We start from the raw sequence: 27,409 nt of genomic DNA, 5'->3' as shown, positions 1-27,409 counted from the left end.
CCCACACTGATTCCATTCACAGTGATAGGAATGGGTCTAAAATTCAACATTTCCCTAGGAAAAAAAAAAAATCTGTCTAAATTACTTCTTTAAAATAAGCTCAATGACTTACTTAACACTCACAATTTCTAGCTGCAGCAGTTCCACAAGGACAAAAATAAAAAAGGGAGAGACTATGACAACACGAATCAGAGTAAATACGTAAGTCTTCTACACTTCTGCAGTCCCAGTGCAGTCTGCAGCAGGGCCAGCTCTGGCTTCCAGTGGGGATGCAGTTAAGGGACAGGGGAAAGGACATAGCTTCAGCAAAGAAGAAAGTCAAGAGGAGATTTGGAAGCCATGAGAAAAACTGGTTTGGCAAGAGGTTACTTCACCTTTCAGTAGCACAAAGAGCTAAGGGATGTCAGATGATTTAAGAAAAAACAAGACTCATGCTCTAAAAAACAAAGGAAGCTAAAAGCTGTATGAACTTGAGAGCATCATCTACACCCTAATTATTTGGCAGTAAAAAGCCAACAGTAATTCAAAGTGCATTATTTGGGAGAGCCCAGCTGGGTCAGCATCAGCCTGGCCATGGGCAATGGCCAGGCCTCAACACAAGTCTAGAGCAAGGTATCAGCCATCACGTGTCTTTGAACACAGAGATCCCTTGCCTAGCCCCATGGGCCACACATGGCTACAGTCAATTCCACCAGTCTCTATCCCAGGGAAATCCCCTTTGCAGCATATTCAGGAGCACAGGGCAGCCCGCCAGCGAGGGATGAGACCGGTCCCACCCTACATCCACTCCCCTTCTCATCCACCCTCATCCCCTCACGCAGCAGGCTCAGAAGAGTGGCAGGCACTCTCTTGCACAGTCTAGAGGTGGAAGCTTTATCTGAAACCCTTCCCGAGGGAAGAGGGAGGCCTGCATGTCCACGTTGATGCAGAGTAAGCCCAGCAGGAGCTGGCGCTGGTACTCCTCCCACTTCATCATAACATCAGATAGGGAACGGTTGCTTCTTATCCACAAAGGCAGTGCTTCACCAGAAGCTAATGCAGAAGAAATTGGCAGGCTCTTGGGCTCTCCAAGCTCGAGGTGATAGTAGAGCCTGAAAGGCAAACACATGCAAAGAATCAGTACATGGAAAGACTCGAGCAGGTCACCAGACCAGAGCTCCAGAACCACAGAGCTATTTTGTTCAACCACTGACTGCATGATCTTAGCCAGAAGTTTCTGTGTGTGCCCATTTTTCGCCTCACATCTCTTGATTACTCAGAACATGAGCTCTTGTGGAAAGAATCACTCCCTTATACCAGGATCCAAACAACAGCTGGGACCCTCTGCCTACTACTGTAACACACGGTTTCCTATTCTCATCCAAGCAACACAGTCTTGCCTCAGCCTCAAGCCCTGGCCTACTGTAGGGATTCCAGTTCAGAAGGACAGGCACACACACAGACCCAAAGCACTCCATCTCATTTAGAAAGCCTCTGGTGTTTTCTGGCCACCCTAGTTTCTCCCCACCCTAAACCAGACCTAGATCAAGGCAGAACAGTAATTTGAATACAAATACCTGTTGGAAGGAACTTTTAGGGGACACTGGGCCAGCAAATGCCACACAGACAAGCATCTCTGTCTTATACAGGGAGCATGGAATAAGGTGGCATTTTGTTTTAATTAGATATACATCTTCTGCCCTATTGCTACAGGAACAGCTACAGGGGTCTGCCCTGTAATGTGAAGAGGGAAGGAGACCATGTGCTGAGTTATCCAACAGATATAGAATACAAGAGACCATGGGCAAGATTTGCATTTTAGGTTGAGCAGTAAATCCTTCTGGTCAATTTGTGCCTTAATTGCTCTGCTCCAATGGAACAAAGTCTGTAGACATCAAACGTAAAAGAAGAAATGGAAGGCTCCTCCAGAACAGTGTTGTGGAAGAAAGCAGCCATACCTGGCTGAAAGATGGCTACCAAGTTTCTTCTTGGCTTTCTTCACAAGGTAGTTGTAGATTTCAGTCATCTGCTCCCTCATCCATCTAATATCCTCAGGGATATCTGGGAGCCATTCCAGCAACCTGGGAAGAGACAGGAGACAAACATTAGTTGGGCCACACAAAGGACTGGATGGAAAGAATGCCAGTTTTGCATCCTATCAATGGTTACTCATTATTTTTAGTGACAAATGCATTAAAAGGCATTTACACAACCATTCACATAATTAAGGGGGAGAAGCTGTGAAGGATGAGAACAGTCCAAGAAATTTTTCTTTATATTTTGTGACTTCACTGTCCATATTTTTCATCCATTTTCATATTTTGAAAATGTTTTTCCCTAGGCCTTTCTATCACAAACTATCTCCTTCCAGAAACTTTTCATAGGCTATAAATTTGACCTGTCTTTCCAGCCCTTTAAACGTAGAGCTGGAAATGGTCAGGACTACTCTACCCCCAGAAGTCTCTCTCTGGGCTCCAAAATTTATCACGATTTTCTAGGGCAAGTTACAGCACACAGCCATCTTCCTTCAAGCTGGAAGTTTTGGCTGTAGCTAAATGCCACATGCAGACAGGAAAAGTTTGGTTTGGTTTGGCTTTTTTTTTCCACACTTCTGGTAAGTGGCAGGAACTCTTTTCCCAGGAAGGCTGGCACTGCAGAGTTAGAGGTTCCTACTCTGTCCATTCATGCTCCACCGCACTGGGAAGAAAATGACTGGGGGAACCAGCTGAAAGCCTACCTGACAGTGAAGGAAACTGCAGACTCCAGAGGCAGCATATAGGGGACCATCATTGCTGTGGCCACACGTATAGGCAGCATGTTGGTGATATCAGTCAAGAAGCTTCTTCTTTCAGCACAAGCCTCCAGAAGAGCTGAAGACAGAAGAGAATATGGCTGAATCCCGCCAGTGGGACTATCCCTTTCCTTGCCATATCCCCGAAGTTACTCAGACTGTAGCACCTCTCTGACCATTCCTGAGAACAGCAGCTTTTAGCTTTGTCAGACTCCAAAAGCACTGAGCAACAAGATCCCCTCCCCTCCTTACCATGCAGAACACTGTCAAATGAATCACCCTCTCCCAATTCAGCCTCCACAGGCCCAGCCACATCTAAGAGGCTCCTAACCATTAGTGGGTGCCATTTAAATCCCTGGGTATGGCCAAGCCAAACCACCGGCAATACCCACATCCCAGTAATCCTCTGAATGGAGCAGGCAGCACAGGAAGACTGTCTGGGCTCTCTTCCCTTGGATCATACCTTGGTTCAGTTTTGGAGGCAAATGTTCAAAGATGTGCTCTTCAACAACAGCAAGAGCAGTATTGTCATCTAGTTGGTCTTCAGCTTCTGTTTCTTCCTCTTCCTTATCTCCTGCAGGGGCTTCTATGGCAAGGAGAGAACGGGCAGGACTTGGAGGATGAAGGAGACCTGAAAAGAGAAGTCATACCACAAGGATGATATAAACTAGCTAGCTGCCCTTGCCTCACCTTTAGAGTGTTATCCCTCACTTCACCTTAACCCCCCTCAGACAGATAGCATACCCAGCCTCTTTAGTTTACATCTATTGTAATGTTTACCACAAGTTAGAAACCTTGCTGCTTGAAGATCATCCTCTCTTTCCCCACCAGAAATTCTAATGTTTCCTCTTTAAGTACCACAGGGTGCTGATTGGCAGTGTTTTATTGCTGTAATCCGCCAGTCACCAGTCTTGCAGGCAAGATTTCCCTTCTGCAGCTTAATCCACACACACACAACCACATGACTGCTCTTCTCTGGGTAAGGTATACATCACAGAGCAATCAATTGTGCTCGATCTGCTGCAAAGTGACACTAGGTGGCATTAAACACAAACTCAACCTGCTACAACAGTTGGGAGGCAAGAAAGTCCAGCACTTGCAGGTAGAAGAGAGTGAGACAGTAGTGTCAAACTGCTGAAGGGGATGCTAAGGGCATGCCTGCACTTTGCCCTGCTGTGCCACATTAGGCATACCCTAGCTGCACATAAAAAGGAGCAGGGGTCCAAACAGCACCGATGCCTAACAACTGTGTTCGTATAGCACTGAGCACGTACTAAGTAGCTTCAACACCCAGTTGTGCCAAAACTATCGCTCTGATATCAGAGTGCTTAGAGTCCTCCTGCATTTCACTGGAAGTGTGTCCACTCCACCTCTGCTTCCTGAAGTGCTAAATTAGACTTGTTAAATGGAAATTCCATATTTTGATATCTGACACAGCGATCAGTTTTGTCTTCCCAGCTTTTATATGGATTATTGACTATCCACAAAGCCAAGCCACCCAGTCTGGCACAGAGAGGCAAGTCAGTGCACTGTACAAGCACCCAGTGCCTTACCATTCTTCTTCAGGAAGTGCAGTGCATCCCGATAGCCCTGCTTGCACATATCCCGCAGCACCTGTGGGCAGAGGAAGGCAAGGGCAAGTCATTTGGAGATTGCCTGGCTGAGCAGAGCAACCAACCAGCTCACTGCTGGCTTGAGAGGAATTCTTCCAACTCCTGAGCTACCTCAAGGCCAAGTCTCCTCAGGCTTTGAGCAGAAATGGGAGATATAATATAAATACATTGGATATGGGAATCACAAGGTAATTCGGATTAAAAGGAACACCTGGAATCCTACCCTACAGGCTTAGAGTTGCAGCCACTTCATTTCCCCATCTAGAGCTGATGCTGCTGTGGGCAACCTTCAGCAAGTTACTCTGGCAAGCAGCCCAGAATACATCCTAGCAGATGCCAGGAAGAGCCACTGTGTTTGCAGATAAAGCCAGCTAAGACAAGAGAGGGGGCAGAAAAAAGTTTGTCCAAGTAATTCGGTGCATGAATGCATGCTTATTATGCCCAAATGCCAGGGCTATCTGAGGCTGCATTTGCTCAGAATTATGCAAAGCTGTTTGCAGTACCACCTGCTCTACTATCACTTTCTAGGAGACAGTCAATGTCTTCAGGCTGACACCTCCATGCTGACCTTAAAACACTCAAGAGCACATTGGTTCTGATGGCTGATAATCCTTGTTTACCAGTGAGCCTGACTTCTTGGCAAACACTACTCTAGAGAGAGCAACACAGGAATACTTTCCAAGCAACTGCTACCACCTAAACTCTAGATCTCCCAGGAGCAAAAGAAAACCAAGCCACGTATACAACCTTGTGCAGATGGCCAAGATTTGCCAAGTCACTGGGTTGATAATGTCAAAGTTTAAAAACAGACAAACAGGAGATACAAAACTAGCAGTTCCTGAAATAATCTTCTGCTAAAGTGCACAGTATAGCCAGTGCCTATCTACTTGTCCCCAAGTTCTGGTGCTGCCAGAAAACTCACGTGTGGCTCTGGAGGAAACAAGGCCTTTGAGAGGCGGTAGAGGTTGCGAAGGTTGAACTGGATGCTTGTATTGGTGACTCTTAGCTCATGGATGTTTGTTGAACCGTCCCGTGGACAAATATCACTCTCTCCTGAGAATGGAGACACCGTGATCGTGTTCTTCAGCTCATATCGTGGCAAGTTGTCAGAAATCCCTCCATCAACATACCTCTAAAATCAAGAAAAATTAAGCACTCTGTATTCTTAACTGATTAAGCAGCTTTTTTTACTGTGTCACTGTTCATATTTGTGCCAACAACTTAGGAAGAGTATGGAGTACATCCAGCAGCACTGGAGAAGTCAAACCCAGTGATAGTGCAGCCATCTTGTCTATAATCTCTTTTCGCTATGTGCCTTTCTTCCTATGGCCAAGTTGTGTTGGTCACAAGCGTTCAAGGAGAAAGGCATATTCACTTGCCTGACTGCTGACTTATATCTCCTATGGGGTTTGACTGTGGTCCATTTAAATAATATGACACACCAACAACCACACTGTGACAATGTGTAATTTTTCACTTGTTTTTAAAATTAATAAGCTCAGACACAAGTTCTCACTGGCACAAGATTTGTTAACCAAGAGCAAATCAGCTGATTTATTACTAGCAGCAATCCCAACACATGCATACACATTTGGAATCTGCTTGGTGTGGTGTGATAAGAGAGTACAAGGGACTTGGGTTTTGCTTCTAACAGGTACCCTCTTATCAGAGAATGTTCTGTATCTATGTACCATAATCACATTTGCGTCACCCTTGCAGAAAAAGGCAACCCTAGCAGAATGCACTCAATTCAAAGCATTCATTGAAATACCAAAATTGCACAAGGAGCTGAGCGAGACAATCTCTATCACAGGCCTTTGGCAGAACAAGCAACATGCAGAAGATAAAAAGGTTAAGCCAAAAGAGCAGGAAGTTTGAGACCTTTAAGAGCAATAACGCAGGCTCTTGTGAACCTCAGTTACAGAAGACTCTTGCTGATTCTGTATCAGGGTTGATGCTGCCATTTGCTGCCCGAAACCCCTTCTTTTGGATAGGTTCAAATGCAAATCTTCACACAGGAACTACATGGCCTCATAAGCAACAGCTGTAACATCTTCCAGCTCTCCAATGGAGAGACTTAGTGGAGCTTAAACCCAGGCAGACAATGGAAATGCTGATCAGAAGAGGAGCTGCTCCATTCTGCAACATGCTTTGCCTTGTATAACAGGCAGACTGACCATCAACATCAATCTTTTGATATACAATACCTAGGAAAACACCAGCTGCTTTGCCTGGAGGGTGCTTTGCACTTTGTTCTCTCTTGAAAGATGGCAGACAGGCAGAGACCTCTTCAAGGAGCTTCTCTGAGCCTGGGGAACAATTCATAGGCTCTTGGGCTGAAAGCAATCAAACTCAGCTGTAAGAACACAGCTCCCATCGAGGCAACAGGGTGAGGGTGGACTGCACAGCAGGTTTCTTGGGGACAAACTAAACTTTCAGGATACCTCTGAATATAGCCTACAGGTTTAAGGGAAATGGCTTGTAATTACAGTGTAGAATACAGCAGCACTAGGCATTTTATCCTCATGTCAGGCCTCGTTCACTAAACACAATATCAAGACAGACATAGTTAAGAGACTCCTACGCCACCTGGGTTTGGGCACTGAAGAAAGTGGAAGGATGAGATAGATTAATCTCAAGGCAAAGTAGACCCTGTTGGAAAGAGGAACACTCCGCTTGCTTACGGGATGCTTTCTAGACAATGAGGTACAAAAAAATCAGTTGAACCCCTGCTCCCTTTCAAATTGGGCATCAATTTTCCCCAAGCAAAAAGCAACCATATAGCAAACTGTGACTGTGGTCATCTCCCCAAAGCTGTTCTACTGAAAGCCATGCTGGGAGTAGCTAGAGTTGGGGATGGCTGACTGACTCCCTCTGCAAGGACGAGATCATGACAGGCAGACAGAGTGGGAAGAGGACAGAGGCAGGCAGGTATCACCCACTTGGTACAAAGTAGATGGAGATAAGATTGTTGGCCACTTAACTAAGACACTACTAGTTTTGCAGTAAGGATGTGGAAACATACGTTTACCTAAGGGTGGCAGTATGAGTGCAGGGATGTCATTAGAAAGAAGGCTTAACTGCAATAAGGCTGTCAGGCAAAGCCTTCTCACTGCATTAAAATCTTGGAATACATGTGCAGACCCCGCTCTCTGGTCCACCATTTCCCAAGCAACACCAATTACTATTCCTTACTAAAGATCAGTCATCACTTCTTTGTATTTGCCTGAACCTCCAGCAACCCAAGCCTTTTCACTTTCCAATCTCCTGCAAAGCCTCCAACAGCACAGAGCCAGAGGATGAAGGCCCCAGCTGCCTGCAGACACAAGCAGCTGCAGCTTCTGGGAATGGTTCATGGGCTGGAGTATTTCCTAGGGTGCCCAGTTCTATTCCCTTATCATGTCCTCCCATGCACAGGGCCACTTACTCACATGAGCTCACAATTAGCTTTTTGATACTTGTTAGGGGTTCATCTCACCCACATGCTACAGCTCACATCTAAGTGTGTGTTGACAGGTCAGTTATTGACCCTTCCGTTTCCTGGTACTTGAGGTCCTTCTCAACCAATCTGATCACCTTCTATAACAAGGTGACCCACTTAGCGGATGAAGGAAAGGCTGTGGATGTTGTGACTTCAGTAAAGCCATTGACACCATTTCCCACAGCATCCTCCTGGAGAAGCTGGCAGCTCATGGCCTGGATGGGTGTACTCTTCACTGGGTAAAGAACTGGCTGGATGGCGGGGCCCAAAGAGTTGTGGTGAATGGAGCCAAATCCAGTTGGGATAAGGCCAAGTATCAGGTCCTGCACTTGGGTCACAACAACCCCAGGCAGCACTACAAACTCAGGGAAAAGTGGCTGCAAAGCTGCCTGGCAGAAAAGGATCTGGGGATGGTGGTCAACGACCAGCTGAAAATGAGCCAGCAGTGTGCCCAGGTGGCCAAAAAGCCCAACAGCACCCTGGCTTCTATCAAGAATAGTGTGGCCAGCAGGACTAGGGAAGTGATCATCCCCCTGTGCTTGGTGCTAGTGAGGCCCCACCTTGTTTAGTTTTGGGACCCTCACAACAAGAAAGACACCGATGTGCTGGAGCAAGTTCAAAGAACGGAAACAAGGCTAGTGAAGGATCTGAAGAACAAGTCCTATGAGGAGCAGCTGAAGGAACTGGGGCTGTTCAGCCTGGAGAAAGGGAGACCTTATCGCTGTCTACAAGCATCTGAAAGGAGGCTGTAGCATGGAGGGTGTTGGTCTCTTCTCCCAGGTAGCAAGAAACAAGAGGAAACGCCCTCAAGTTGCACTAGGCAAGGTTCAGATTGGATATTAGGAAAAAATTCTTCATGGAAAGGGTTGTCAAGCACTGGAACAGGCTGCCCACGGAAACGGTTGAGTCACCATCCCTGGAGGTGTTTAGAAGACATATACATGAGGTTTTCAGGGACATGATTTAGTGCCAGAGTTAGGTTATGGTTGGACACAATCTCGAGGGTCTCTTCCTACAAAAATATTTTTATGATTTTATTTACTTGCAAACAAACTGGCTTTTAACATACACATTAATCTATGTAGCACAAAGGAAGTCCAAGCTCAGCTGAGGCCCTTAAGCATGACTGCAATATTCAGAGACAGCCCAGCTCCCCACAGCCTTCAAATGTTTTCATGCAAACACAGAAGGGAGAAACTGCTCAGACAGCTTTGGACAGGATGTTAAAAAAAGCTCTAGCAGGCAGCAGAAAGTGTCATGCATGTGGGAGAGGGGCTACACTCATTATTTCTATCCTGAATCCAAGAGAGTTAGAGCCTCAGTGACAGAGAGCATCGTACCAAGAAGGCAGGAGAATCCTCTGCTAAATCAGCCAGCACTTGCCCAGATTGTTACTATCATGTTAAATCCTCTAGTCTTTGGGACATTTATAGCCAACTGCAGACAGTAGTGGAAAGAAGATACACCCACTGTTGGAAGCCATTATTTGAGAATTTCTTGTGCCTCTTCAGGCTAATTGCTGCCAGCAGACAGACAATAAGACTGCCAAAATTGAGTACCAGCATTTCTGCCATCTTATTCATTAGTATGTGATTTAATGAAGGAGCATCTTAGAGTCTTACTTACCACTCCACGCAAGGTTGGAGGTATCAGCCCACAGTAGACAGGAATAAAGGTGCTGCAGATACAGGCCTGAGGGAAAAAGAGATCCAGAATATAAGAAGCAGATCGTAGCCTACTGAAATTCTCAGAACACCACACTGGTGTGTGCTGACAGTTCTACTCCAGTAGAACTTGGAGACCAAGGCAAAACAAAACTGCATGAAGATCTTGCCTAGCTCTCTGCAGTAATTTTCCATTCACCTGGATCAGCTCCTCCTTGGAATTGAAGTCCGACAGTATCACATTTTCTCCATCAGAGACTCGCGTCAGGGAAATACCCAAACGTCCTGCTGCAACCTCATGCCCATTCTCTGGCACAGTTTTGGACAGGCACATCCGAATGGTCTTCACCAAGTTGAAAGACGGATGGAGTGGGCCCAAGAACCTCTTCCGGGCTTCTTTTGACACTCGAATAATGCTGGCACCAGCCTCACCTGCAATGAGAGAAAGAAAAATGCACCATTGAAACCCTAGTAAAACCAGCCTTCTTTACAAAATAAGGCACAGAAAAACCTCATTCACAGCTTTACTCAGAGGTTTCTCCCCACTGGCTGATATATAACTCAAGACAAGAAGCTATTGTGAGCAGTGTTATACAAGTCATGGAAGTTTGCTATCTTGGCCTTCATACTACCACAATGCAAAGAGCTACCCTCATCTCACAAATGTTTTATAAAGTAAAAGACCACATGCAACTGGTTAAGGCCTCACTTTTTCTTAGATCCTGTTTCACTGGTCAACGCGGGGTTGGTAAAAATACAGGCTAACAAAGAACAGATGAAAGATGCTTTAACAGCTTTGAGCTTATGGCTAAATTCACTTCAAAACATCTTCCACTAAAACTTTTCTAGTAAGCATCTTCTTTTTTCTGACATGAAAAAACATCATCTGCCTGTAAGCAAAGTGCCAGTAAACAGGAATGTCGGTGCTTTCCAGCTAAGTGATCCCAGCTCTGCTGTGAATGTCAGCCACATCTCAGGTGAGCAAGTCAGACACCATACTCCATTAGGGAATCAGTGACTTAGTGCCACCTGCAGAGTCTTTGGCATCCCATCCCTTCTGTGTCTGATTCCACAGTGCTAAACTGATGGCAATCGGGATTCAAAGGCACGCCTGCTTGACCCTTTCACACACTGACCCAGCTGGGCTTGGAGGAGAGGAGACATCCCATCTGCACAAAAGGGAAGGCATCTGTTAAGCCCATTATCTCGCAGTCACTAGGAGCTGGTTCTGGCAAGAGCATCAGAGCTCTCCAGTGGGAAAGGAGGGAAGGGAGAAAACAAAACAAAAACATCAACCCAAGCCAAAGCCTGCCCTTTGCACACACTGACTGCTGCTTCCACACACATCTAGCCATGGTGAGATACATGACAATAGTTGCTCTAAGTAGCAGCCAATCACAGCATTCTCATGGGCATCAGGAATATACATGCAAGAAGAATGTGAGGGGAAGAATTAAAGAAACCAGGAGAAAAGAGATGTGTTTTCACAACTAAAGACTTCTCTCCAGTCAAACTGAAGTTCAGTTCCTGGAGAAAGATGAAAGACTACCAGTTAAAGCCAACTTGAAATCCCTCTATTTTGCTTTTGCAGCTGGTCTTGCAATTGCAGAAAGGAGGTAGCAGAACCCAAGTTAGACCCAGGTTAATAAATACAATGGAGATAAGAGCAACAACATCCTCAATGCTATGTTGACACATCCCACTCTTTTGCAATACACGTGTACCAGCAACATGTTTTCTATGAACACAGCCTGTGAACGTGGTTCTTTGCTTAGGAAACCCATCAACACCAGTAGCTCAAGCACACACATAACTGGACCCTTGAAGATAAACCATGACTTTGGGGTCAGGATTTTAGGCACTGTGAGGTAGCAACTTAGCAGAAAATCCAAGTTCCCCTCTCTGGAGCAATTTTTAGCACTATAATCCCAGTCTTTTGCTCTGTCCTAGAGCAAGGTTTAGCAGCCTAATTCTGATCTTATTTACTCAATTAGCAGTAAGCCATTGAGCCCAGCCTGTTCCAGATAGTAGCCACATGGTTCAACATCCTTCCCAAAATGAAGTCGGCCTCCCAGAAATTACATTTTATCAGCATCATGACATTAGCACTCGTAATGCTTCCTAAGATGCCTTTACAAGGGCAAGGGAGGAAACACACAAAGAAACTGCAAAAGAACCAAATCCTGAATGAATCCCAGCCCAGCACCTTCATCGCATAAGCCCAGGAAACTCCACCGAGTACACTGCAGGGAGTTCCTGACTTAGCTGAAAAAGCCAGTGGGAAGGCAGGTATTGAGCCAAGGGGAGACACCCTGTGGGCACAGGTCATTCTGGGGAGGTGTCACCCTAGAGATGGTGTTTAGAGAATGACACTTTCACATTTGGCATCTCAATGTGCAGAAAGATTTGACAGCAATACTGAAAATAACTGCAATTAAATTGAGCTTATGACTGTTTGAACTAAAATGTGAGCTAGAAGTTGCTTAAGAAAAACAAAACAACTAGGTCCCAAATACGCCAGGAAACAGACTGTTTCAGCATTTGAGGAGAGACTTAGGTTGCAGCTGCCTGCTCTATCACTGTTTCACAGCCAAGTGGGGTGGGAGGCACAGAGAATAATAGAGGACAAAAAAAATAGTTATTGCTAAATAGCCATTCTGGTCTTTGAATACTTTCTGGGTGTTTGTTGTTGTTTGTGGTGGGTTTTTGCTTGTGGGGTTTGGGTGTGGGTTTTTTTTAATACACATGTGAATACTGGTCAACATACAGGAGCTTCTGATGTATTTCAATTTAAGGGCAGCTGTGGTTTTTTTGGACTTGCTGGCTCACTTGCACCAAAGCTAAGTGCAGAATGGCTCTGTGGGAAGAGACAGCACAGGGTGATCTGAAGAACCACCACTTTCCTGGAAACAAGGCTAGCGAAGAGTTCAGCCAAAGGAGTCACGTTTATGCAGCTAGATCTATGACAGCTGATAAGCCCTCTTGGAAATACATTTGGGAGGAGAGAGAAGAGGTGAAAGTGTTTTAATGCTGTAACTACCAGAAGTGCTATTCTAGGAAAACCAGCTCAAATTCTGCTCACAGCATGCCAGAAGGAGCAGCTGAATGAGAGGTGTTCAAGAGAGATGAGTCCTACAGAGGTCACCTACAAGCTGTTAATTATTACTAGGGCTAGTCCCGTGCCAATTCCAGTCCTCAGAAAAGTTTCCCATGTTTTTTGATGGATCTGGTGATTCGGAACACAGGGTCATGTGAAAAAGCTAAATTAAGTTCCTCTTCACTTACTGAGATATGTACTGAGGAGCAGAGACAATCTCTAACAGTTGGTATTGCTTTCTGGGAAAACACTTCATTCTTCTCCCAGCAACCAGTTAATTCAACACTTCCCCCTATACAGATTTACTAAGCCTTTTCTTCTAAAATTATATTAATATGTGGAATATTCCATTTTCATTAGAAAAGCAATATTCCCCTTCTTCCCTGCCCCCACCACTGCCCCAGTGGGTGTTGAACCCGAGTACCACATGGCCATCATCCTTATCTGAATTTCAGTTGTGATAATACAAAGGAGCATCAGATAGTTGTGTCCTGAAACACCCCAACATGTTCCTTGCCAGACAAGGGAGGCCAGCTGCTTCACCTCTGCTGGTTCATCTGTGATCCTTCTGCAGCAGCTACAAGGGGCAAATTACTGTTGCCCGTGGGAAAAGACCTGAAGGCAGTTGCTAGTTTGCACTTCATTTTTAAGCTATGTCAAGCTAGCTTCACATTAGCTTATTGGCATAGCTTATTGTCACCCCCATCAGTCATGCTCAACTCCAAAATAACCCAGTATCTATGTCTACTGCCTCACATGCCTTAAACTACCTTTCTCTAACCTGAAAAGAAATCAAGCAGCATGTGCTATTTATAACTGTATTCAAATACCGCCAGCCACAGCAGCCTGGTGCTACTCTGACTCTGGAAAAGGAGAAGAGCTGAAGATCAGTCACTAAAACCCACGTCTGCCAGACTGCTGGGAAGACCCTTAACTGCAGCCAAGAGTTCTGAAATGAAACAGAAAGGCTACTTCAAGTCTGTGCAACACACAAGGATGAGGACCACTGCAAAGCTTAAACACCCCAGAGCAGGAGGGGTGACTAGTGGGAAAGAAGGGCCTCTTTGGACCCATATCTGCAGGGCTTTTGCACCAAGAGTACCATGATGCTCACCTGTTATTGTTCGACCACATCGATATCCATCTGTCAAACAAAGGCATGGCTGACCCATAAAGTATTTCAACTGACAAAAAAAAAAAAAAAAAAAGAAGCCTAACACACAAACAAAAATAGCAGAGCAGGCTGAAGAGGGAGAAGGGCATTCTGGACATTCCACCCAGCAGCTCTTGTGACTGTGGCTCATTCGTGACACTGCACCTCCCTCTGGAAGAGCTTGGCACAAAGATCACCCTCTGTGCCAGGGACATTCCTGCTCCCTGGCTAGCGCAGCAGTAAACAGGACACAAGCTTAAAGGAAAGGCTCTCCAACAGAGATGGAGAACAGAGGATGGCACAGACAGTGGATGGGTGTAGGGACAGCATCTCCTCTCCCTGCTGGTAGGAGGCACAGTCAGAGGTCACACCCCTGACTGCAGATGTCATCTTGCCTGGACTACTGGGGCAGGCAGAGAACTGTGCAGATCCTTGCTAAACCTGCTTCTCACTCCACACCAACAAGAATTCAAATGGACTCCTTCCTACACATCAGCAACACAGAAGGCACTGCTCCTCTCTCCTCAGTCCCATTACCCAGATACAGCTCCAGACTGGCCAGACACACCAACACAAAAAGCTTTGAAAGGAAGCCAGCTAGCAGAAGGAAGTTCAGGTGCTTTTGACATTCCTCCAGCACCCTGAAAGCCCAATGCACCGAGCTATTTTGACTGCAAGGTTTTCAGGACAGGAGCCAGCTCCTGTGTACTGTAACCAGGGATCTCATTCTGGAGCTGCTTAAGCTCTGCTTAGCTATCTGTTTGAGTGATGTTTGTGTGATACTCAGCACAGATGCTCCCTGCAAGAGTCCCCAGCTACAATCTTCACACCATTTTCAACTCAGATGGTTGCTGAGCACTACTGGAGTTCTCATGTTTCCCATTAGTAGGTCTTAGTCCAGCTCTGAATTTAGGAATAGCATGAGTCAGAAGGAATTGACTAGCATGATCTCCCTCAAGGTTAATTTAGCTTGGTTGCCTGTCCCTTGCTATTTCAGCTGTATGTACCTCATCCATAGAAGAGCTAAAAGCCAGTCTATAATGATGAGTGTGGATTTCCAGAGAGTTGTCCCACATTCTTGCTGAGCACAAATCCCCAGGCTGCTCCAGCTCAGCACACGCAGCTCCTGCACCTGCCTCTTGTCTGAATACCAAGGGAAAGCAACGCACATACTTTACCTGCCTGGTCTCTCCCAGGAGATTATACAATCCTGTTACCAGCACAAAAACATAAAGCTATAAACAGGAGGCACCAAAACAAAAGTTTGCAAGCTGACATCTAGAAAATAATTAACAGAGAACTTTTTGGATGTTTCCTCACAGGTAACTCAGACTGCCAGAAAGTGCTCATTCGTTCACCCCAAGGAGCAATGCATAACAACGTGTCCATGACCCAAGGACAACCCCAGCTCTTGTGGGCAGTGACCTCAGTTTGCGAAAGATCCCACTGCTCAGCTGGACTTCTGTTCCCCTTCCCCCACTCAATGCTGAAGCAACCTGGTTTCCACTCAATGTCCCAGGGGAGCAAGAACCAGACAGACCTTCAGCTGAGCTAAGCTAAACAAGGGTCAACTTGTGCCGAATGGGAACCTGACCCAAGATGTTCTCTGACTGACTATCAGCAAGGCTGGATGGATGTCAAAGGGGTGCCCAAAGACAAATCCATTCCAGCAGGAAACAAAGCGAGAGCAATGTCTTATGATCTGCCCTTATAAGCCATTTCAAGGTGATAGATTTCTTTTCCACACGCACACCGAAACTGAAGAGCTATCTCAAGCTGCAGGGTACATCTATCGCTCACTTGCTAAAAGTTGTATAACCCCTATTATTTAACACAAATAAAAACCACTCATTTTTAAATATTTGAGGCTGGGGGATGGCAGCTAACAATGGAGCCTCTAAAGGCACCAGTTCTTTCCACATCTGTACACATCTTCCTGTAAGCAAGTAACATTGAGAAACAGAACAAGCTGTTCTTCTGGGATTTGCCTAACTTTCCTAACTTTGGTTGTTCTGATGTATATTTAGTTTACGGTCTTCTCTCAATTCTGCTATTTTGCCATCAGATAGGAAACAGCTCAGCTGACTGGGCTCCAGATAAGAGATACAGGAAGGAAGCTTTTCTGGTTTTTTTGGTGATATATAAGTAGCAAACAACTCCCCTCCACAAGACACACCCACTACGTCCGCAGACAGCACTACTGCTTGACCAGCTGTTCCTGTAGCAGGCAACCCTTCCCATCAGGGGTGCTGTGCAGGGATTTAACCCGAACTCAACAAGCAAATTATTTTGCACAGGAGATTTCTTAGAAAGCCTGGCCACTGGCTGTAAATAATGGTCTTTCTTCCCCTTCACTCAAGAGGGCATTGATATATGGGAGTAACTCCTAGGGATCCCTATGGTAAGCAACACCTATTCCAACCTTGCAGGTGGGGCAGGTGGAAACATCAAGAGGAAGAGACAGCTTTTCAAGTAGTTCCAGGTCTCACAGCCAGAGGCAGATGCTGAAGGAAGGACTCATCCCACAACACTTTCTGGCTCAGATTCTCAGTGCTCAGCATTGCAAACTCTAGACACAAACAGTGCCAAGACGCAGCCTGTGGCAGGAGGGATAAGTAAGCCAGATCACCTGCAACTTCTTCAGGGCCAGAAGCCTCCTGCTTAGCATTTTTGTCCCAGAGATGTTTACTTCTCCATTTCAAGTAAAATTTGGGGAAAAAAGTAAAAAGCTGTTGGTAACTTCATCTATTCAAATAAAGCCAAACAAAAAGGAGCCATTTTTCCCCTTTAAGCCAAAAGAGATGGTTATTTTGTGTCTCTGGATACTAGTTAATAGATGAACCAGAACTATTGCCATGTCCTGGATGTGGGGAGCATAAGGAGAAGATCTACATTTAAGCTGCCCCAGTTTTTTCCCCTCTTGCACAGAGTAGTTCACCAGGCAACCCACAGTGACTGTTGCCTGCCTGTCCACCCACAGGTACCTACGGGGTAGGAACCTCATGCAAGCCAAAGTGCAAGATGCACAATTCATACCCCATCTCACCTTAAGGTAGGTTGCTCTGCTTTGTACAGAAGCAAAATGGCTTTGGGACAACAGGCACAGAAGCTGCCAAGCCTGATTATGTCTCTAAGCTAAACCTTTGCACTGGACTTAATGTAGTGTTGGCACACCAAAGCTTCACTAGGCAACTGATGTTCTGCAAGCTGAGGCCCACTTTGCTTCTGTAGCCAGGACTGGGGCATTTACTCTTGCAACACAAAACAGTGCAGCTGCTACTGTGAAACAATAGGAAGGCAAAGAGGCAGCTCAGTTCAGGCAGGCAGCCAGGATCAGTCCCTGTCACAACCACAACAGCTTAATCTTTCTCCACTGTAATTCCCTAATATGAGGCTTAATGCTGCATCTCTGTTCATTGTATTAGAGGGAAATTAAATGGCATAACAGCACATGAAAAGTCACTCAGGACCCCAGTTATACTGAAAGCTATGTCCTGTCAACATCCATCCACCAATCCCTGCCAATGTTACAATGCAACACAAACTGCAAGAGGTGACAATAAACTGGGATTCACAGAGTAAAAATAGTGCAGCTCAGACCCCTGCTGCTCACTCTGATTCAGAGCAATGCTGGGTTTTAAGTCACTTTGTAAAAGCAAGTATTCAGCAAGAAAAAGCTAATAAGGGGAGAAACATCTGTAATAAAGCAAAATTTCCTTTTTCCTCTGCCCTGCATAGAGTCAGAAATGGAACCACATCTAATTCTTGCTTTATTCGTCTGATTGAAAACCACTAACATAAAGCCTCCAGTGCCTGTTACTGTGAACAGGAACTGGTGCAGAAGCATCAAGTCTCACCCACACACACAATGTTACATGTGTTAACACTAATTTCTCAGGGTAAGTCTGCAGGATGGCACCACACGTCTAGAGAAATGGCACACTGTTTCCCCTTCACAGTGAGGGTATCACTAGAGGCAAGATATTTTGGAAGAAAAGAGATCAGTACTACAGGACAGTAGATACCTTCACCAGGCACCTGCACCACAGACTGCTGAAGACAAAGTGGAGTGAGCAGTCATCATTACTGCTTCCAGAGCTTGAAGAAATAGTTGCCATGCCAGCATCACTTCAGCTTTTGGTGACTGCTGGTCTAACACCTGCAAAATGCCCTCCTGCACGCTTGCAGGCAGCAATTGTTTTGTGTTCACCAGAGTTGCTACCAGAGACATGACTGGCTCTGCCATGCAGAAAATAGGTGTCTGTCTCCCTTCTCCCCTGTCCTTTCTCACTGTACACTTGCATGGCTGCTAGAGCACTGTCTTGCCCTGACAGAGAATAAAAGGAATAGCTCTGCAGTCCTCCACAGGCCCTCAGGCTGCATCATGCCCAGCTCCCTCCTGCTTGCACAGTTAGCCAACTGCTCCAGTCTGTGCCAAGCACCTCACCATGCACCTGTGAGCATACTGCTTGCTGTGTCCTTCCATCTTACGTAGCCATGTTAAGTGTCACCTTACACCCCTGAACTTTCCCTCACTAGCCATGACATGAGCATAGCCTGCTACCAGCAAGGAAGGGAGAATGAAAAGCTTCATTCCAAAGCAGTCCTCAGAAAAGGCACAGGCATTTTGTTCTAGAAGGAATCTAACTTTGATGAAGCAGCTTATTTGGGAAGCATCTTCAGTCAGACCACAAGGCATGATGCATTCCTTGGGAGCCATGATACAAGAATATCTGGAGATTGACATTACCTTTCTTCCACAGACGTCAGCAGCAGTTTCCCAACCACAACTCCCAGGCATCAGGATGATTCCAGTTCTGGAAGCACACATGTGAGCAGGACAGGAGCTGCTCACAGAGGGCTGCACAAACCCCTGTGAGGGAAGAGCCTCTGCCCAACCCTTCCTGCAAGGCTGAGCAGTACATAAGCAAGTAGAGCAGCAAGACAGACGTAGCAATGTCCACCTGAAGATCACACACACAGAATGAGCTCTCTGTGTGCAGAAGTACAGCTAGTAGTTAAATGGTTAGTTTGTCCACATAAAGAAGATTTTGCCAATCCTACTATGTAAGAACACTGGTCTAGATAAATCAATGGAACTCCCCCTGTGCTGAGAGCCCACTCCAAAACAGGCCTCTAACTTTCTCCATGCACGACATAACTGTGGCAGTCTGAATCCACAGCCTGCCTCCATGATACACTGGAACAACATTCTTGCCACGTCCAGCCCTTAATCAGCGTTCAATAAAGCCAGCAAGAGCAGCTCTTGTAATTAGCGTACATTAAAGGCTCCTGGATTGATTTACACCCTCATATGCCACCTCCTCTACTTCAGGATGCCAAATTAGATAAGCCACAAGAGTGGCAGCTCAAAGACACCGCCAGAGCCTCCAACACTAAAATGGTACTCATTCCTTTAAATCCTAACCCAAAAGGCTTACAAAAACCAGTATCCATCCAAACAAACTACACTGTATGAAGAGGAAGGTCGGCTCTCACAAGAAATCCTACAGGTACAGCATAGCCAAAAGCCTGGGAAACAGCTGCTGAAGCCACTTCACGAAGCTTGCTCATTCCAGAGGACTTGTCAGACAGAAGCCACCAATATAGATTTGGCCTATCAACGGAGATTTATCTATACCAGAAAGCACCATAGTTTCAGGTCTGGGCAAGTGCTGCAGGGCAGCAGAAAGCCCTGGGTTCTACTAAAACTACCAGCTTGCACACGTGACGTATCACAGAATCACAGAATGTTAGGGATTGGAAGGGACCTCGAAAGATCATCTAGTCCAATCCCCCCGCCAGAGCAGGAGCACCTAGATGAGGTTACACAGGAAGGCGTCCAGGTGGGTTTTGAACGTCTCCTACATAGAGGACTCTACAACCTCCCTGGGCTGCCTCTTCCAGTGTTCTGATACCCTTACTGAGAAGAAGTTTCTTCTCAAATTTAAGTGGAAATTCTTGTGTTCCAATTAGAACCTATTACCCCTTGTCCTACTGTTGGTTGTCACCAAGAAGAGCCTGGCTCCATCCTCATGACACTCACCCTTTATATACTTATAAACATCAATGAGGTCACCACTCAGGCTCCTCTTCTCCAAGCTAAAGAGACCCAGCTCCCTCAAGCCTTTTCTCATAAGGGAGATGCTCCTCTCCCTTGATCATCTTTGTTGCCCTGCACTGGACTTTCTCCAGCAGTTCCCTGTCCTTGAACTGAGGGGCCCAGAACTGGACACAATATTCCAGGTGTGGTCTCACCAGGGCAGAGTAGAGGGGAAGGAGAACCTCTCTCAACCTACTAACCACCCCCCTTGTAATACACCCGAGGATGCCATTGGCCTTCCTGGCCACAAGGGCACAGTGCTGGCTCATGGTCATCCTGCTGTCCACCAGGACCCCTAGGTCCCTTTCCCCTACACTGCTCTCTAATAGGTCATTACCCAACTTACATTGGAACCTGGGGTTTTTCCTACCCCAAGCAATGAGAACAAAGTGCACACCACCCACCTGGACTCATCACTACTTGGGATGGCATGGAGCTTGGCTTGTTCTGAGCCTTTCAGCTGCAGAGAGTCCCCTTATCTAGGAACACTGAGGACAGATCCTCCAGCCATACTGTACCACAGATCAGCACAACCCTAGGGACAATATCAGGCCTGCCACAAGCAGCAATTGTATCACAAGTGTCAAACTCTCCTCTCCCTTCCTCCAGCCTTTGTAGCTAAAATAGGCAGAGCTACAACAATCTCCAGCATCTTTACTGCACTCTCAGGCTCACCAGTTTCCTCCCTTCTAAGTGCTCCTCGGAAGGCACTTTCTACTGCCCCAGACCCTGACACCTCCAGGACACATGCTGCCTTCTCCCAAGGACACAGCCTTCTACATGGATGGAGTCACTTCTTCTGCCCCTCCTTTTCACCAGCTCATACTCTCTCTGATGCCTTCTGCCTGTTTGACAAGGAAGAGACGGCCCAAGGCAAATATACATACCTGGGATCCATTGATTGCCAGATTCTTGAAGGCACATCCCGATTTTCACCTCAAGTCCCAGAAAGAAACAGACTGGGTATTCGAGCTGGGCAATGGAAGCACAGAAGTGCAGAAAATTCAATGAGAAAGTGGTGGCCAGTTTGGAATCCAAACAGCAGCAGTGTCTGCCTTGTGGAGAGCACAATGGACAGGAGTCACCCACACACATTGCTCCTTGGACTAGGGGACTTCTTTCTGAGCTTTTGCAAAAGGCCCTAGAATTAGGAGGCTTCATGGAGGGCACAGAGGGAAATGTGTGGAGGCCAAAAGCAAGGAGGGGGCTGGCAGCAGAGTACAGTATATCCAACAGGCAGGAAACAAACACCATAAGCTACGGGATGCACAGGCAAAGCTGTTGTAACCACTACTAACAGCAGGAGTTTGGAACTGAAAGACAGCTCAAGGAATCTGAGAGAGGTTTTTGATTTATCAGGACTAAACAACTTCCAAACATAATAAATAACTGTACACAGGCCCCTGAAGAACATATGACAGCTTCTCATATTTTATAGGGAAGACTTGCAGGTGCCTTTAAGAGTTTTGGGAGATGAGAGACAGAAAGAAGTGGAACAGCCTGGACATGCTACAAGTTCAAGAGAGAAGCTGAAATCATGGGTCTGAAGAATGACCGCACAAAGACCACTTGTGCTGTTGCCACCGACTCTGCATAGCTGCTACGGCAGCTGATGGAGCAAGGCTGGGCACCAAGCTGCTCTGCACACCTACTGTCCACATGGGCTGACAAAAGAATAAACACACGCATTACTATGGCTATGTTTTTTGCTAAGAGTGGCTGCTTGGCTTCCCTTGCACTCAACCAATGAGATGCCTGCAAGAGCACCTTTCCCCACAGGAACTTCCTCATTAAAGCCAGACAGACAGCAGGAACAAGTGCCTTCCTTCCCCACAAAAGCTACTGTAGGCTACTTGGCTGCTAGCTTACTCATCTGGACACCCAAGCCTGCAGCACTGTGACTATTGACTACACTGATCCAGGCACAGCAGCTTCTCCAACAAGCCAGTGAACATTTCTCACTATGTCAGCACATGACATCCTCCCACCAACCTCCATTTTCCACCAGAGAAAGCAGCAGTAGCTTTACTGCTTCCAGGTAGTACCAGGAAGTTCCAAATTAATTACATCCAAGTACATACATAAGGCTGCCTCTCCTTCCATTGACTGGGCTGGGGCTGCTGAGCTCAACAACTTTTCTCACAGCTACAGCCTTTGCAGGAGATGCAAATGACAGTCTCTTGTGCAGGGAAGGACCTGTGTTTTAAGAGGCCACAGATGCTACAAAGCTTTTCTTTGTGTACCTGGGGAGACCTATAGATGTCTCCACACAGTCACACAAAACAGCATCACATATACTTCCCCTAGGATAAGATTCACGAATTCATGCTCTGGCCAGCACAAACTGGCATTGCTCTGAGGACTCCATAGAGACTAAGCTGATTTATTTCCCTCTCTCAATCTAGGATTTGGTGTTACACTCCACACACACAGAGAAAAATAACCTCTGTGACCAGTTCTTAAGCCTTTGCATGCATATAATCAAATTTTGGAAGCACAACATTCAAGATGCTGCTATTATTCATCATCTCAGTTTCAAAAAGTAAAAAGAAGGTTTGTTAGATTGTTTCTCCTTCTGCTACCCAATGGAAAAATCTCTGCAGGTCAGCAGCATATTTCCCAGTAGTCATACGGTGACAGCTGTCAAGCAAACCTGAATATCAAATAACTGTTACTTCATCTCAAGTCGAGCCTGAGACAGTGTCCTGACTAAGATACTAGTTTAAAACAAAACAACAACAACAAAAAAAACCCAACCAAGAACGACAAAAAACACACAAAAAAACCCCCACAAACAAACAAACCCCACCAAACTCCCTCCTTTCTGCATTCTTAGTACTGTAAGCATCCCCTCAGCTTGCTTTACTAGTTTCTGCTGACATCACCATGCCTTAGGATAACAGCTAACTCCCAGAGACAGGGGTTTGATATCCAGCTTTGCCTCTCACAGCAGAACCTACCTTTTCCCCCTGAAAAAGAAGCAATTCAGCAGTTCCAACCCACTCTCAGATGAGAGCTGTATAGGACAATACTCACATGCTACACAGACAATAGAGATGCTGTTGGTTATCTGAGTCACAACTACAATCTGGGACCTTAGCATCAGCTCAAAAACAGCTTTTCAGTGATTACAGATTCACATCCCATCATTCATCCAGGCTGTTGTGCTGCAAAACAGGCACACCAAACCCCATATAGTTCCCTGGAGTGAGGTGATTCAAGACTCTTAACAAAAACATATCACCTACCCTGTATTAAAGATTTAAGAATCTGACATCAGCTGCATTTTAATATTACTTGTGACTGAAAAAAAAGGACAGTCTCATCATATCACATAAGCCAGTTTAACTCACCCAGGCCCAGTAACTTAAGGATTTATTCAGACAGGAAATCATCCTCAGAGCTCCAGGCCTAGAGTTTGTGAAAATCTGCAGGATTTAAGGTATACATAAGCAGAAGACTGCAACTTCTCGTTGCTTGGCATATGAAGGTGCATTTCCTGGTGTGCTAAACTCCAATAACCTCAAGATAAGACATAGATATGACAGAAAGCCACTTCCCAGAAAACCATCAGGACAAGAAGTGATTCATGCTACAACACTGCAGTATGCACAATCAAATAACTTGTAAACATGTGAGACTTTGCCTGATGCACCTTTGATAGCCACACAGACTATTCTAGTGGAAAAATAGCAATGCTTTTTCATGCCAGTGAACAGAAGAATGTCCAAGCTGAAGAGAGTGCTTCAGATGTAGGACAATAGCATCATTGTAGCCCTGAAGAATAAATCCAAGATCCCTACAACTTACTGGTAAAGTGCTTAACAAGAACTAGGCGAGGTCATTTCAGACGATAAATACCTCCTGGCCTCTTATTTAGAAATAAGGTCCTCTCTCTAGCTAATACAGGTGCCCAATATTGTTTTATTTGATATTCTCAAGTTCAAAGTGAACTCTCAAGGCTGCAGGTCATTTGGTCAGTGTTAGCCCATAGCAAAGCCTTACTGCCATACACAAATGATGACAATGTGGTCTTAATTCAGTGAGAATGCAGAATCATCTCAAAGGCAAACTGAACAGGTGCAAAGTACAGAAGGAAAAAGCTGGAAAAGAAGCCATTAAGTGGGATCTTACCCTCCGAAGTCCAGAAAAATTTATGTTCTCTCCCATCAGGGTCTCAAAGGATTGGAATAAAACCAAAACCCCAAAGTAAGAGATTTTTTCATTCCTCCCCAGGAAGAATTTATCTTTGCACAGTAGAATGTCATTGAGTTCAGAATCAAGTACACATGTGTAAAGACACTAACCTTAATCTACACACAGCCAAATAAGCAAGTCTTCTGAAAAATTTCCCTCTGCCTGTCATCCATCAAGGGACAGTATTTAGCATTCCAGTTTGATAGACATGGCAACAGACAGTGCAGGGCAACAGTTCCCATAAGATTCAAAGCCCACGGACTATTACACCTACTCTCAGACAGAAACAAGCTGCACAACAAACACAGATATGCAGGATTCTACAACAGGCTGTACGAGGATGAACTGCTCTCCTAGTACAGGCTGCAGCTGTACCTTCTGCCCCATTCTCTTCTTCCCCATGATTTCATCCTAACCCTTGAACCTCAGCCTGGAATATGCATTGTCTGGAGGTTTTACAACAAGGACAAAGTGCAGAATTACCATGCCCCACTCCAGCCAAGCACCCTGTTTGCTTTTACTTTCAGAAGTCAGCTCTGTTGCCTTAGACCTGCTCTCTAACCAAGATATATGCCAGCCACACAGGCCAAGTCAAAAGAAAACTATCCCAGAGAAGTGAAACTTAAGACAGAATTTGAACACACAAGATAAAAGCCTTGGCTGGCTTTAAACAGCATGGCTTGCCCTCTTTCAGGAGGGGTTGAATGCTGCCTAGAAGGTGGCCCCTAACTCAGGCCTCTTTATCATGCCTCCCCAGGTACGCCATAGTAAATGGAAAAACCTAATCCAGATTCACAGAAAGCTCTCTACCAGGCTGTGTAACTCCCTGATGGCAATCCTAAGCACACCATGGATGCTCTAGACACATAAATAGCAAGAAGGCAGACATGATAACCAACTTGCTCAGCACTATAATGGCACCTGGGCAAGGCAAAGGATTTGTACACTACCACCAGCCTGTCTCATGTTCACACCACAATTCCAAGTAGAACAGCGACCACCCAGGCAGGGAACTAATTGTGCAACCACCTGCTCAACAGAAGCAACAAGAAGTAAAGTATCAACATCCCTGATAGCTAAAACCAAATGGATCTCTGCAGAAGGGATTAGAGGAGGCTTTTTGCCTTGCCCATGATAAAAGCTGGCACCCTGGCATGACTACCTTTGAGATCCCAGACTGGGGCTTGTACAGCTGGTAAGGGCTTCCCATGGAGCTCCAGAAGCAACAGTTACACTTCATTAGGCATTTCAGTAAACAAAATGCTTAAGGAGGGGAAAACTTCAAATCTACCTACACAGAAGAAGCTAACTTTTGCTGCATGAAGGCTAAATGTCTAAACTCTGCCTGTCCTCAAAGAACAGGGAGTGCCGTGGAAAGACACCTGCGATCAAGGTGAGAAGAGTTCAAGCAGTAAACAGCTCTGGTTTCACTTGGCTCTGGGAGAGGTTTGTAATTCTCGGAGACTAAATAGATATACCTGATTCTCTCACACCACATTCCCCTTCCAAGTTTAAGATAGTTTTCTGCATCTGTTGTTCTCAAAGTAAAAACGTCCAAATACAGACTCTAGCACATGTTTGTTGACTTCCTCCCATATCCAAAACAGCTGAACTTCCAGACAGCAAAAAAACAGGAGGCACCTCACACACCATTCTCTTCAGCTGCTCCCCAGACATGACCTAAGCAGGAACAGACTATGTTGTGTGCCTGCTTCAGAGATAACTTAAGGTTTCTTCTGTAACTTGAAAACAGATATCCAACTAAACTGGAGATCTAACTCTTGCAGATATCAAGAAAATTCCCCAGAGTGCTACACCCCCAGGAATAAACCCTCATCCAGAAGTAAAGATGCTAAGAGAGAATAAAGAGAGTTTTCCTAGTTACTCAGAGATGCTTTTCAACTCTAATTTGGACATGCAACACACTGATCTCTCTATCTCCAGCTGCTTTGCCTCGCATTTGCAGCCACTAAGCTGTCGCAGGCTGGCTCCACTCCTCACACACCAGACCTACATTCAAGCAAGCCAGACCCAAGGACTGAGTCCTCACAAGTCCACGTTAGTATGGCAGGAGTCAAAACCAGGACCCCTGCTCCCTCTGCAGACACCTGCTCTGTGGGGTGCAGCGACACCCACCCACCATCACACGGGAATCAGGTGCCCATTTTGGACACGAGTTTCACCACCTCACAGGGCTGGGGTACCTCCAACACCGCCCTGGGCTTCAGCGCGAGGCATGCAGCCACCCATGAGAAACTGGGCCGGGGAAGGTGCGTGCGAATACCGAGGTAAAGGCCTTAAAAACAAAGCACCACACGCGCTTCAGAAGAACGGGGAGGAGGGCGGCACGATATTTCCATCCCCCCATGCTGTTGTAATTTAAAAAATTACAACAGGGAAGGGAAGACTCGAAGGAGCGCTCGGTTCCGGCGGCCAGCTGCCCTCGCTGTGACAGCGCCGGCAGCTCAGGCCGCCCGCCGGTGCTGCCCAGGGCTCCGCGCCCGCCCCGTGCTTACCCAGGCAGGCGCCGCTGACCAGGGCGGTGGCGGTTAGCGCCCCAGCCGACGCGCCGTAGACCTTCCTGGCGTTGGCGACGAGGAAGGGGGCATGTTCCTGCAGGCAGCTGGCTACTCCGACGTGGTAGACCCCCAGGAAGCCGCAGCCGGCGAAGGAGATATTCCAGGTGGAGTCCGGGGGGAACATGGCCTCCGTGCCCCGCTGGAGACGGGGGGACGCGTGGGGAAGAAGCAGCTGCGACGAGGAAGGGAAACCGCGGGGCTCCTCTCACATCACACCGCGCCTGGGCGAGTAGGACGAAAGACGAGAGCTGGGGGACGCTGCTGCCAAAACCAGACGCCAAAATGCCAGGCTTCGCCGCTGGGTTACCGGCCGCGGCCGCCGAGCTTATATGAAGCGGCCCGGCCCCCAGGCCCGCCCTCGGCCTGCGGAGCAGCCGAGCCAGCGGGCGGCGATGCCAGCCTTGGGCGGGAAGCACCCGGCCCCTCCTTCCAACCCTTCCCCCGGTGAACCCTCTGTCTCTGCCCCGTGAGCCCGGCCCCCGTGGGCATTGCGGTTATTCGCCGCCTGTTGAGCCGTGGCAGCCGTACCAGTGGTTCGCTTCGGTGTCTGAGGCTAAGCCAGTTCCCTCAAGGAGGAGGGATCGCTGCTCCTCGCAGTACCCCAAACCTTGCCGTGGACCGGGGCAGCAGCCTGTCATTGCCCCGCAAAACATGCTGTTTCTTAGAGGCCTCTCTTCCAAGTTCTTGGTGTTTCCTGCAAGTACAGTCCTTCTGTTTGTTTGTTTGTTTTTTGTTTTTGTTTTTTCAGGAGA

The 27,409-nt window shown here is 46.5% G+C and overlaps 1 protein-coding gene across 1 annotated transcript; it reads right to left on the bottom strand.

Annotated features, from left to right (window-relative positions):
• Positions 1–819: 819 nt before the first annotated feature.
• PNPLA2 (patatin like domain 2, triacylglycerol lipase) lies at positions 820–27,409 on the bottom strand. Its single transcript, XM_080344861.1, has 10 exons — positions 27,186–27,409; positions 26,595–26,878; positions 9,728–9,960; positions 9,491–9,556; positions 5,306–5,515; positions 4,324–4,384; positions 3,234–3,401; positions 2,717–2,849; positions 1,938–2,060; positions 820–1,091 (listed from the first exon to the last, which is right to left on the bottom strand). Exons 2-10 carry the CDS (start codon positions 26,779–26,781, stop codon positions 827–829), a joined length of 1,446 nt encoding a protein of 481 aa, XP_080200987.1. The 5' UTR covers positions 26,782–26,878; positions 27,186–27,409; the 3' UTR covers positions 820–826.

The sequence above is a fragment of the Nesoenas mayeri genome (genome assembly GCF_963082525.1).
Source record: "Nesoenas mayeri genome assembly, chromosome: 5".
Classification (NCBI taxonomy): domain Eukaryota; kingdom Metazoa; phylum Chordata; class Aves; order Columbiformes; family Columbidae; genus Nesoenas; species Nesoenas mayeri.
The sequence above is the reverse complement of the archived record's forward strand: the minus strand, read 5'-3'. Positions and strand labels throughout refer to the sequence as shown.

What these genes read in the sequence shown, in the direction of transcription:
- PNPLA2 (XM_080344861.1), bottom strand. Translation starts at nt 26,781, where the DNA reads ATGTTCCCCCCGGACTCCACCTGGAATATCTCCTTCGCCGGCTGCGGC. An exon ending in GGTCAGCGGCGCCTGCCTGG is followed by an intron (nt 9,961 to 26,594) that starts GTAAGCACGGGG and finishes CTCTCATTGCAG; the next exon opens with GTGAGGCTGGTGCCAGCATT. An exon ending in GCACTTCCTGAAGAAGAATG is followed by an intron (nt 3,402 to 4,323) that starts GTAAGGCACTGG and finishes TTCTCTTTTCAG; the next exon opens with GTCTCCTTCATCCTCCAAGT.